At 39.3% G+C, this 13058-nt stretch overlaps 1 protein-coding gene and 1 long non-coding RNA gene across 3 annotated transcripts; both read right to left on the bottom strand.

The window, feature by feature from the left end:
• Positions 1-929: 929 nt before the first annotated feature.
• On the bottom strand, positions 930-10235 carry LOC134024754 (carboxy-terminal domain RNA polymerase II polypeptide A small phosphatase 2-like). 2 transcript variants are annotated; one of them, XM_062467412.1, is made up of 8 exons: positions 9861-10235; positions 6916-7067; positions 5616-5654; positions 5024-5125; positions 4543-4599; positions 3545-3637; positions 3101-3286; positions 930-3012 (listed from the first exon to the last, which is right to left on the bottom strand). In XM_062467412.1, exons 1-8 carry the CDS (start codon positions 9916-9918, stop codon positions 2887-2889), a joined length of 813 nt encoding a protein of 270 aa, XP_062323396.1. In that variant the 5' UTR covers positions 9919-10235; the 3' UTR covers positions 930-2886. The 2 variants fall into 2 exon arrangements, with proteins under 2 accessions (XP_062323396.1, XP_062323405.1); XM_062467421.1 differs by lacking the exon at positions 5616-5654 and having other exon boundaries at positions 9861-10234.
• Positions 10236-10514: 279 nt separating this feature from the next.
• Positions 10515-13040, bottom strand: LOC134024786 (uncharacterized). Its single transcript, XR_009930929.1, has 3 exons — positions 12581-13040; positions 11471-11577; positions 10515-10931 (listed from the first exon to the last, which is right to left on the bottom strand). It is a non-coding gene; the product is annotated as an uncharacterized LOC134024786 (long non-coding RNA).
• Positions 13041-13058: the final 18 nt, after the last annotated feature.

Consider the following 13058-nt stretch of genomic DNA (forward strand, 5'->3'; position numbering starts at 1 on the left):
ACTTTCATAGGAAGTTATATTTGATATTTTTCTATATGAATTAATTCCATCCTTCATCAGTTTCCACAACAAAAATGGTTTATAATGTGGAATGTCGGATCATTGACACTTAATGACAAGTATAAGTAGGATTATTATGCTTGTTCTGTCCGTGTTATGCCTGACCATTATTCTCTATAGGAACCAGTCTCTGCTTCAAATAGGCAGTTTCTCTTTTTGAACAAATTTGGGTTAGACCAAACCAATAAATTACCAAATCAATGCTGATCAATACTGTTTCTATAGTATACCCTTAAGTACTTCTCAAATGACTAACACATTGTTAATTCTAGAAAATCAATATTACGCTAGTCACCTCCTCTTCAAAAATATTAATTTGTGATCAGCCCTTGTGAACCTGAAATTGAATTTACCAAGTGGCATTCCAGTTTAGTTTCCTTTTTTATGTTTGGTTAACGTGGTACTGCAAATTCCCGAGTCGTTGCCAAGAATGTAGAAAGATGAAAAAGAGACTATGAAATTATAGCCAGGAAACAATTGAGAGAAAACTGAAGCTGAATTTCTTTTAATGGAATTGGATGTAGTGGAAATATTTGATTAGCCATCCTTGACCAAAATCTTCACCCTTTGTCCAGAATACCCATTCACCAACAAAAATGTAAGTTTGGTAAATACGGCTTGCTATCATTATTTTGTTACATTGCAACAATGACAGTCAGGTCCTACCCTGTTTAACCCCCACTATATCCCGCCACCATAAATGATAACATCCTGTACAACTGAAAAGGTATAGTATATAATACGGGAACTAATGTGTGCACATGTCTAGAAAACAGAAATGATTGTACTTTAAAAGGACATTAACTTTACCCAGCATGAAAAACGTAACCACAGTTTTATATTAAAAACTCAATAAAACAACAGCTAGATTGCTTGGTAAAGAGAATTTTATAGATTACTAGAATTCAGCCAAACACGAGGGAGAAAAAAAGAACAGTTTTACAATTGTAAAATAAAGGAAAAAATGGGGAGAGCCTTGGTGCTTATTCAGAAGCTTCTGTTACAGAAAAAGACCTTAGGCACTTCATAGAGTGTAATAAGTATGTGAAAAGGCTCTGTATCTTTTTTAGTAACAACCAAAAATTGTAACTCCAAATGTCTTTGGGATGCTGTGACTCAAAAATTCTTTTTTTTCAGCCTTAACATTCATTTACATTTTCACTTCCCATGTCCGTCCGTCCGTACTCCCCCCACCCCCCTCAAAATGACTGCCTCCTTTGATGTGAGATATGACATTGAGCGGTAAAAATTGACGGCAAATCAACACAAACAGTTGTAAGAAACACATTCCCCTTTCAGGCAAGTTACATTACAGACTGCAACATTGCTGACACACTTAGAGCGCATAGCAGCTGAAGGGTATTAGGTTGGCATGGTATAGAGTTGGTAAAGGGTTGAGGGTAGAGCTTAAATGAGCGTATTATTGTGCACACTCTACCCCTAAGAAACATTACAGCACCCAAGGGGCTTGACACAAAGACATGTTTAAAAAAAAAAAAAAAAAAAGTTTGTAATTTAAAAAAGGCCTTGGTTCTTCCACATTAGCAGTATTCTAAACTGCATTTATAAACTGCATTTAAGGGTTGCCCACTTTGTTCTGGCAACCAGGTACTACTTGTAAGATAAAAAATAAAGCCTTTGATCTGTGTTGGTGTGACTAGACCAGCTAAAAAAATGTAATTAAGAGAGACTAAAATATGGCATTACAAGATGCCATAAATACTAGAGTAATACTTGAAACAGAACTATTAATATATAACCAGTCAGTTCAGTTAAAGGGCATTTTAGAAGGGGCACAAAGTAGAGTTGCATCTTCAGCAGGTGTGCTGTGCTTGATGTATCTCAGAGTGGACCTCCATAAAGAGGCATAACTTATGTTAAATCACACTTGGGAGTGTGACTCTTGAATTGTAATGGTCCCTATTGTCTGAGGGTGATTTCATTATATGAGAATGAAGAATCTCATGTACAGCATATACAGTACATACAGAGGTTGTTAATGTATGGCTGTTCTTCCTCAACATTACACATTACCAAAGTCATCATCTGCAATTCTCACCAACAAGTTGTACATTTAAAAGACATCTTAAAAATGTATAGAAAAACCTCAAGATTAAAAATAACAATTTCTCCGAGGGACAAAGATTAATTTTCTTAAAAAACAAAAGGAAATTTTGTTTCTTTTCAGAAGGCACAAATATGGGATTTGTAGCTACCCCACTTAAGTTCTGGTCATAAGAGGTCATATAACATCATCTCAATTCATGGATGATCTGTAATGTTGTCTACCCATGTCATGCTGACCTTCAATCACTAAGACCTTAGGTGCAGCTTTCCTGAATAAGATCAATCCATTCAAGAGAGAAAGGTCCCTTAAAAGCAGCCTATTTGTCATAGTCATAGTACTGTGTAAAAAACTGAAATATGTTGATAGTATGGTTTTCTTGCAGTCCCCTACAAATGTTGAATTGAGAATGTTGTTGAGGCAGAGAGGTGCAGAAGAGTCCATCTTATTTCTGCGATTAGTTCTAAAATGAAATTATAATTTTTGACAAACAAGGTCAGTCCACTCTGTCTGAATGATTGCTCATTTTGCATTGTGTTTGTTGAACTGTTTTCAGAGCAGCACCAGCTAACATACTGAAGAGTAGAGGCAGGAGAGATGGAGCAGCTGTCAATTCATTTAGTTCAGGGTCAACATAAAGTATGAGTGTATAAGATGGGCAGGTTTGGAACTTGACCCTTGAGTTGATAGGTGTGGTCATTATTAGGGAAGATTCTGCAGTCCGTGTGTGTCCCTGTGTGTGTGTGTGTGTGTGTGTAATGTCAGGGGGCTCGCAGCTGTTGCAGTTTGGCGTAGACATCATCTGCCGTACTCAGCTCCTCAAAAACAGGCAGCAAGCTCAGGAGCTCTGTGTCCTCCAGGTCATCAAACCAGGAAACCACAGGCACCTGGACAAGACACATCAAATATTCATTATGACATTCACCTATTAAAGTGAAAGAGATGACTGCAGAGATAGTGAGCAGCAATACTCACAGCATTCTCGGGGTGGAAGATGTAGGAGGCAGGAGAGTTGTCCAGGATGAGAGTCTTGTTGAGCAGGCGGCCCAAGCGGCTCAGATCCTTGACATAGCAGCCCTGGTGGAACACACAGGACTCCCGGAAGAGACGCGCCCGGAATACCCCACCCTGATCCAGCAGGTCTGTTACAGGGTCTGCATACTGCAGAGTAATGATGGAAATGAGGGTGTGCAATGACAGCATGGGGCAACAGGAAGACAAACAAATAAAAAGTTAAGATTGAAGTTAAGTGTGTTTAATGACAGTTAATAATGAGTGAATAGAATGGTATTTTGGCTACAAATCCTACTAGTTTTGGTACTAGCAAACAAGCGTCACCATTAGGGGGAGACAAACACCGGCAAAGATAGTCAGTGTAAATTCCTGTAAAAACTGAGTTTTCATATGCTGCCATGTTACCTTTGCTAGGCTGGCAGTGAAGAGAATACACTCAAACAGCTCTCCCATCCTTTGCAGAAACTCATCTACATGTGGCCTTTTCAGCACATAGACCTAGAACATATAACATCAAGGCTAGTTGAGAATGTGTTTGAAAGTTAGGCATGGCAACAACAAGCAGTACCTGTATATCACATGTATTTCCTAACAACTAGAAGACACACAGTTTCTAAGGGCCAAAAATTGTCTATTGGTCTGCAATCTGTTCTATAGGATTTAGATTAGGACTGCTACCGACTGGCTACAGTCTACTCACCTAGCTCAACGAGCCTAAGTGGTGGCCAGTTGAAAATGTAACAGAAAAATAAATAAAGCAAAGGCAAGTGAGCACAAGATAATTCACTAGCCAGCCTGTCCAACATGTAACAACAATAAGTTCAAAAGCTAACAGAGAACTGAACTTAATGCTTAGGAAAAATACTACTTTGAGTCTTGGCACCCTGTTCAGTCTCCCTGTTCTTTTCTGTGCACTGCAACTGTGGGTCAGGGATGTTGTCCAAACATCTGTCTGTGTGGTCATTCTGCAAGGCTCTTCTGGAAGCTGGCAGCCGCCTCCTGAAACAAGTAATCGAGAATAGGCCGTGCAGGCGGGAACCAGCCTATCCTGGATTACTTGAACCAGGCAGAAGCCAGAGGGGAAAGCAGTGTCCCAAGATATGGAAGCAGGAGTGGGGTTAGTGAGGCCACCATGAACCTCCATGGGTTCAGTAGAGCATACTACACACTGAAGCCTGCAAAAACTAATGTCAAGAACACCTTATTTATACATTTCCAGCATATTGCCATGATCACACCATTAATCTCAAGAAGAGGTCTTGAAGTGTTTTAGTTATTCAAATTCAGTCCATGCTTTTCCAATGTACATTGAGAGAAGTATTGGCTCCGTCACAAATACATGATCATATAGTACCAACAAGCAGGAAATACTAGTGCCAATTACTGTCACGAGTCCCAGTTACCTGGTGTGTTGTTCCTTCAATCTCCACAGGTACAATGAAATCTGCATTGCTGATGGGCTATAGAATAAAATCAGGAGAAATTTGTTATTGAAATTAATTAATGTGCTGACAGGTGATGTGCCAGCCAAAAGCAGGCAACAGTTATTTGCAAACATCACTCAAGGCAGGTTTAGTTCTCTAATCTGCAGTTTTCTGACCTGAGTAGATATACTGGCCATTGATCTGTGTGTGTGTGTTTGTGGACCACAATCAGTACCTGTCTTACTCTGGCAAGTACAGTATTGATGAACTACATGATACAAGTGAGCTCAGATGTTAATTTTCTTCTACTCTACATGACAGATTTTCCACATGAATAAGCACATTCCTCGATGTTACATATTCTCTGGTCACGTCTATAAATTCAATGGTATCCATTAATTCACATATTAATCTATTTATGGTCAACTTATGCTTCAGTAGTACACTACGCAAGCATTACCTTGAAGGAGCTGTGTACCAGTGTCTCGTCCAGGTCAATGACCACACAGATCTTTCCCTCATCCTGGTAGGTTAGCTCAGGCAGCAAGCTGGTCCCTGGGACCTAAGTGGAGAAGCATGGGGTTTAAGTTAGGGGTGCATAAACAACAACAACCACACATGCACAACTACAAGTCACAGGCCTACCCTATTTCCTGCTTACTTATATATCATTATACCGTTTTCCTCCAGTAAGAATCTCTTAAACTAAAGTTTATAGTCGATCTTCTTCATTCACAACACTAAGCCACAGACGAGTGCAATGTAGAAGCACACTTGGCAATCGAGTAACAACATTTGTAATTTTTAGTTTAAAGTTTCTTGACACACCCCACAATTGATGGGATTCCTTGGGGAATATCCCATAATTGTGCCAGGTTCAACATAAATATCACATTTTAAAGATGAAGAGCCAATATAGCACTATTTGGAGAACTGCATGCCAGGAAGAGTACAGAAATATCTTACATTCTTATAACCTACTCTTACAACACAGTTTGGCTAGGCCCATAGTCTAACTCATTATAACCACAGTGATATTGTCCTTTACGTACTTGATGAAACTGGTAGCGAAGGTTTTGAAGTAGACCAAGCTAAACAGAGATGGAAAGATAGTTAACCATGTTAGTTAACCATCAATCGCTACCAAAATGGTGCAATTTTGAACAAAGAAACAACTCCCAAGCCTAAAAACAACAATTTTACTGTGATGCCTTTCACCATGCACTATTTATCTGCAACAGTTTGGTATCGGCCTGACATAAATAGTCTGGTAGCCAGCATATCCTTCATAAATGGACTGTGGTCCTGCAGCACCCTGAGACTTGCTGTGCTGCAACAAAAATCATGACAGTGAAATCTAATGCCAAGTTAAGCCAAGCCATGTTATAACTTCACATGTTAGATATTCTGTACTCAGGCAAAGTGGTAGTTTGGCACTTCAAATGTGTTTATAGGTATATCACAATCAAAAACTACCTGGTGTGTTAAAACCAATGATCTTGTAAGAACCAGGTATTTTGAACACTGAGGAAGTCAAGTAGCCTACCAATTAACAAGAGTGAATTTGTTAATTCCAGGACACACCTGCACAATAGCTGGCCAAAGACAGCATGAGGCTGTTGGTCAATGTCACATCGATGGGCATCGGTTGTGACCAGTTTGGAAGCTTTTTTGTCTTTTTATTTAGTTCGTGAAATGTCACTGACGCTAAGAAGCCAACCCCAAAAGCAGTATACAGGTTTGGTTTAGGTGTCATGTAAACTTTGTAGAGACAAACAAAAGTAACTTTGCTCTTAATGTAGCTAGTTCAATTGTTTAAATTATTGTCAAATGTATAACTTTCAGTTACCTGACGAAGTAAGTCATTGGTGACTATCTTGCTGGAAAGAGGTTTAGCCCAATTCGAATCATGCAGCATAGTACTAACTGAGCCTCAATGGCTATTTCAATGGCAGTTCATTTGATTGCCTAAATTTTAAGTTAAATGTTCTGACACTTGTGACTGTGGAAACTATAAAGAGATATGACTCTCCTGGTAAAATATACAGTTAAACCTAAACAGAAAACCAGTCTGCATATTTAAATAAATTATCATTTTTATGTATCAGGTTATTTTAATTTCAATATTATGCAAATGCACAATGTAACATTTTCTTTTGACAAAAGTGTTTCCATGATAAATTAGCAGAATACATGCAGCCACATGGCCTAAGGAAATCCTGATCTCATAATGTGTTTTTGGTGTGAAGAAAATATGTCTGCTTAACATTCACTTTTTCTCAAACCTGGAACATACAAAGGAACAACAACAAAAACAGATATGAGCCAATGAGGGGGCAGTTGAAGGGTTACCTTGGCGATTGACCCATTGTCCTCAGGAGGCAGTAGGGCATCTTGGGCAGGGGGAGGAGGCTGAGGGGCATCCTGTGCTCGAAGGCAACAGAAAAGCGCTTTAAAGATATTCCGGCTCCGAGGCTTCTTTGGGGAAGATTTGTTCACCTGGCCTAAAAGAGGTTAAAGACAACAATCAGTCATCAATAAACAGATATTTAAGGCTGATACATTACAGAGACTGCCTTGTACGAGCAGTGGCAGCACCAACGTGCTTCCTCCAGGGTCTCACTAAGATAAAACTATTAGATCGATCAGCTTTCCTCTCTGGTCTCTACTAAGGCTGACAGATCAGAGTGGGGAGGTAACTGATCCCACTCTGTGTAGTACTATTTCTGCCTGGCCACAGTTCACAGGGTCAGAGGGGAACAGTCTCCCCTTACAGGCCTAGGCCTCTGGAGGCACGAGAGGGGGAAGTATAAAAAGCCACTGACATAGCCTCCTCACAAACAAACACATAATGACTGAATGCCTATTATTAGACAACCATTGACGCTGTTGCTCCTTATATTTAAGTAACAAAGTCAACTGACTAGCACTTGGGAGAAGTAGGGAGGAACAGTGGACACTACAAAACCATGTACTTTGGTTTGAAAAAGAAATGGATGCAAGAGACATTCCTCTTACTACATGCTCTCCCCCTTCATGAGATCAACACACAAGCACAAAACAATATTTAAAATGTGTTGTTTAAGAAACAGGCCACACGACTGGTGTGACAGTAAACACTGTTCATAGGATTTATGAGAAGAGGCACCACATTGGTGCAAGTGTAACAAAAGGTGGAGGTGCTCGTCAGTCCTCCCGATCTTTACCCTCACTGGTACTTGATCCCGAGACCTCTGACTTCCAAACGCGACTAGTTATCAGCTACGCCAACGGCGCGGGTGGCCTATGTACATAGGCCTATTTGAGAAGTGAGTTCACCAATCCAGATCGGCTACACCAGACACCAATTATTTTCTTTTTCCTAAATTAGGCTAAATGGTCAGTGCTTAAAATCCAAGTGGTATAACACGCATTGAACAAAATGCTTTTACATTTGCGGATTTCTTAGGTGAGAACTGACAAAATGCAAAACACTTATAAGACTTAAAATAAGATGTGGATCTGGTCTAGTCTTTGTTGATGCCCCTTTATTTGTATTAAAAGGCAGTTAAGAGTTCAGGCGCTGTGTAGCCTATTTGATTCTTGTAATCATTTAAAGTTCTTAACACCTATTTTATGCTTTAGATTCTTTCAGTAATTACAGCCTGGGGCATCGAACCATCCTTAAATGTATCGGGTCATGAATTGGGTCTGTTGAACCCTCATGTTGAACTGATCTAATCTGTCAAATCGATGGCCCTGTATGTGATTTTGCGATACAATACTGTGATTAGGGCATGGGCCAGTTACCGGTTTAAAAGGTATAGCTACCACCGGTTGAATAAGTAACGGTTTCAATACCGCTCTAATTTTCCGTTATACCGTTGCTGCGGTATGAGCTGATTTTTTGTCAAAGACGGAGAGTGCAGGAATCCCTCAGGTTTTACGCAGTGGAGAAAGTAACCCTCCGGTTGCAACAAGTTAAGAGAGTTAGCGTGTTTAGCACTGGTGAAATAAACTTTGAACAGTACTATTGGAATGCTACCGACTGAGGAAGATAACACGGCTAATTAACTAGCTAGCATCAGCTAGTTTCACGTTAGCCTACGTTACACCAGGGCAATAGAAACATATTTTGCCGGGGAAGAGCAGATTAGCCTACTACAGGTCTCAAGTCTCACGCATTTGCTGTGAGGCTCACACATTTCAACCATTTCTCACGCTGTTAAAAACCAGACAATAAGAAACATGGTATGGTAATCTCACACTAAACTTTGGATAAAACTTGAGAGCCCTGATACTAAATGTCTGTGATTTAGGCCTATATTTAGCTGGTTTCACGTATATACTTTTATTTATGTTGTGTGTATATAAGTTCAATTAAAACAATAATTATGTATTGTTCTTTTTAGTTAAAAAAACAACAACTAAGAATTTAACTATTTAAGTTGACATATTTACTGCCGTTCAAACAATTGTATATGTTGCTTAAAAATAAAATATTTTGTGTTCAGCAAAAATATTTTAGAGCTGTAATCGTGATACCGTGGTATTTTTTCTCAAGGTTATCATACCGTCAAAATCTGATACCGGCCCATGCCTAACTGTGATATGCTACTGATTCATAATATTTCTCAAACTAAAAAGGTAGGAATAATTTCAGTGATTGAACAAATCAACCTTGTCTATAACCTTGGGAATTTAAAAACCTCTGAAGGAAGACATGGTACTATGTGTTAAAATCGTAAAGATCTAGAAATGTGGGTGTCATGAAGTGTACACACATCCAACATAGATCCCCGTAGTTCAATGCGTGATTGTTCCACAGTACTAAAGTATAATGAATTGTCTCATTCATTAATACATTTAAAAAGAGACCAATAGATGTTGAGACAAATTTGAAACCTCCTGAGCCAATTGTGCTTTTAGATGTGTTGCAACGAGCTGTGAAGTATCTTCAACGCCGTCTAGTAAACGTTACAACATGCTTGCGTTAGCATTGTAGCTTCCCATCTAACTCTGATATATCCCATACGCGCGCGCCGTACGAAAAATGGACACCCACTTCTTGCCCACAATGTCCAAATCAATCACCGTAGTTACCTAACATCCATAATCTGATTCATATTTAAATTTGAGTCTTTCGCTAAAAACGCCCCACATAACTATAGATAGTCGCCTGGTCCAGCCATGATACAAACTACAGTCGCAAACTGTTGTAGCTATCTTACAAGCTCAGCTTGCGTCGCGACTCTCAAAACCAAATCAGCATAGTCACAACCACATTGAACATTACAATGATATACGACTGGACTCACCTGTTTTGAACGGCAGTTGATCTTCTTTCTGCACTTGAGTGATAATAGAACTTTCCATCTAACAAATCCAATGCCCCTCAAAGTCCAATCCGTTCCCCCAAGTCACAGGTACTTTCAACATTCAGCTAGCTTGTTAGCAATCGCGTTTACCAACCCGTTGCGGTTACAGAATAATTAAAACAATATATTTCCAAACTCTTGTATACAGCTAGCGATGATACTATGTTTCTGTGTTATATTCGTCGTTTTTGCAGTTCAACCTATCTAGTTCAGCGCACAGTAACGTTGTAAAAGTTATGCTGCGGCCCCCGCTAATAGCTTGCTTACACAGGGAAAGACCTCGCTATTGCTCCAACATGGAGAATCCAGGCGAAAAAAGCAAAACAACCGAGGAAATGGGGCACGAGGCGGTTTCAAGTTCCCCTTGCTATTGATAAACAACCATGTCGGCTAAAACCTTTAATCAATAAAACAGGAATTGATATATACGTCAAGAGCAAATAGCTGTTCCTATGTTAAATACATGTTTTGAATATAAAGTTAGGTTTTAACTGAATGTTTTGATTATTGAGTGCCATTTTCTCGATACACTGCGCGATGATAGCGAACCATTTGCCCGAATCACTTCAGGGAATTATGCATCAGTCAAATATTTCAATCATTGTGGTTTATTGCAAAAAAACAAATTTAATCAACTGGACACAGTGTGAGGGATTGTGCCTTCTCATCGATACCCTTTAAACATTATTAAATTACCCTCCAGCGATGGATGTATCTTGCCATGTTAAATAAAATAAACCCTGACGATTTAGATTACATCAAATCTTCTACTAAGTCTACTATATTTGATATATATTGTTATATACAGTTCGAATTTATGGTTGCAACGACGGATTCAGAATAAACTAGCTGAACTCGATCCATTGCTGCTCAATGATTCAAAATGCCCATCACTGACTACGGGCGCCTTGAAACCGTTCGCCGTCGCCGATTGGATCTTGTGGAGGTAGAGCTCTGGGTAGAGGTACCACAGGCATTCTTCTCAACTCGCTTCATTCCCCTGGTACATTCCTGTGTTTGCCGTAGAAGCAGGTTAAGAGACCGCCCAAAATAAACCACATAGTTAAAGAGGAAGATACAAATAAAACATAAATGTTTAGTCTAATAAAGAGTTAATTGTACAATGGTTCTAGTAAACTCGAATATGAATGTCTATATTATTATTAATTAATGATTGTATTTATTGTATAGGGGGGGGGGGGCATGTGCAGATACAGTATGCGGGTGGGGTAAGACAGTGGTACTAGATGTCTATTGGTTGAATACAAATGCATTCAATTGTCACATGATTCCCTGCTGCTTGTAGTAGTAGGAGGACAGGACCAAGCAGGGAATAATAGACATCGCAAGGGTGGGGCAGTGGTGTCATCACTCCAATAAGGATTATATGTTAAATACAAAGATGAAACCACGCAAACTGAAGGGGACAATTTATAATATACTAAATAAAAAAGAGAGGGCAAATTAAATCTGTATTGTGACCCATATGTGCAGGTTTTGACTGACTGAATAATAAGTATACTTAATGTTGAGTATAGACAAGTTTGCACCATATGATTTGCAGGAAGAGGCCCATGTTCCCTTTCCTCTTTTCCGTCTTGCCCTGGGGTGGCCTCTGCCGTAGCCCGTAGGCCCCTTTATTTCTAAGACAGGGGGCCTAGTGGACAAAATGTGAAGCATGGTCAGTGTGAGAGCCAGACAGATAGAAATGAGGAATTATTGTGCAAATTATTACAAAGAAAATATGTTGATTGTGTGTGTATTTAAGATATAAACTTTGGGCGTGAACTGAAGAAGCCGGGAATTACATTTAGTCAATTACATACAAATAAATGTTTCAATATTGTTCAACACACCTTGACGCAAACTCAACATCAAATGTTATTATTGTAGTGAGACTACTTAACCATTATAGAAAAAGTTATATTACTATTGTAATTCTATTGCATAACATTTTTATTGTGATTGTGACTGTGAGCAACAAGGACAACCAATATGTGGTAAACCTCAGACCGATGTTCAATCATCATAAATAGACTCCCAAGTATATTCTGAGTTCTGTTTATTGAACTGCATAACACATTAGCTGTTATTAAGCAATAGGACTATTTGTTTACACACGCATTATGCATTTGTTCTAGCTTGTAGGCGCCCCCTTGTGTTGTCGACAGCGGAATGGAGAGAAAATCAGTTTTCAGCCTAACTCAGGTTTCCTTAGAGCAGCACAAATATGAAAAATAGAAATATCTGCACTAAAAGTCGAGGATTAATCACAAATGTCTTCGAATTTTCAAATTGCAACCTTTCACTACCCACAAGCACTTTACAGTGAGTGACAAGAACCATTATAGACAAACAAATTATGAATCAGTCTTTACCAAAGAAACATCTCGCCAAATGTTTCCTCAACTAATCTACAGACATTACAAAGTTCACAGCAGAGCTCTATCATAGAGCTCTGATTGCCCTCCGACATATTGAGCGTCTGGTCAGCTCCGCTGTAAAAACAAGAACTAAAAAAACAAAAACAAAGTTCAATAATGCTGCAAGCAGCAATGGCGGATTCCTCCCAACGTTTGCTAACCATTTTAAAAATGACATGGTAGGGATGTTTCTCACATAACATTTCAAGGCAACTGGATGGCTGGTTTAAGGCCTACTTTTTGGTAGTTTTTCATTAATAATCATTGTCGAGAAAATTCCATCATGTGGACCGGACATTATGGGTTATTGAGACTTGATTGTTCCTCATGATCAATTAGAAATGCATTCAAAATATCAGACATTTTGACCTGGCAGCGTCGAAATTCCATCAATGTGAATGTGACAACTTTGAGGCGTGACCTGAGTGCCACTTGTGATTCATCATTTCCCGGGCGTGTTTGGGCGTACAATGATCAACAAGTTGAATACTTTAGGAGATAGCATCCTTAACCCCTCATAAAGTGCGAACACAACTGTCAGTGTCAGCTGGTCGCGTGACGTGCAAAGCTTTGTTTGGATGATCACGTGTTCTTGCCAAGTTGAAGAGACGCTCGCTCGACACATTTTGTAGGCCCGGTACAGTGATTCGGAAGGTCGATACCACTTCGTGAGCACTGCATCTACCGTAACATCACTACTATTAACACTAACATT

The sequence above is a fragment of the Osmerus eperlanus genome, chromosome 1, assembly GCF_963692335.1.
Source record: "Osmerus eperlanus chromosome 1, fOsmEpe2.1, whole genome shotgun sequence".
Classification (NCBI taxonomy): Eukaryota; Metazoa; Chordata; class Actinopteri; order Osmeriformes; family Osmeridae; genus Osmerus; species Osmerus eperlanus.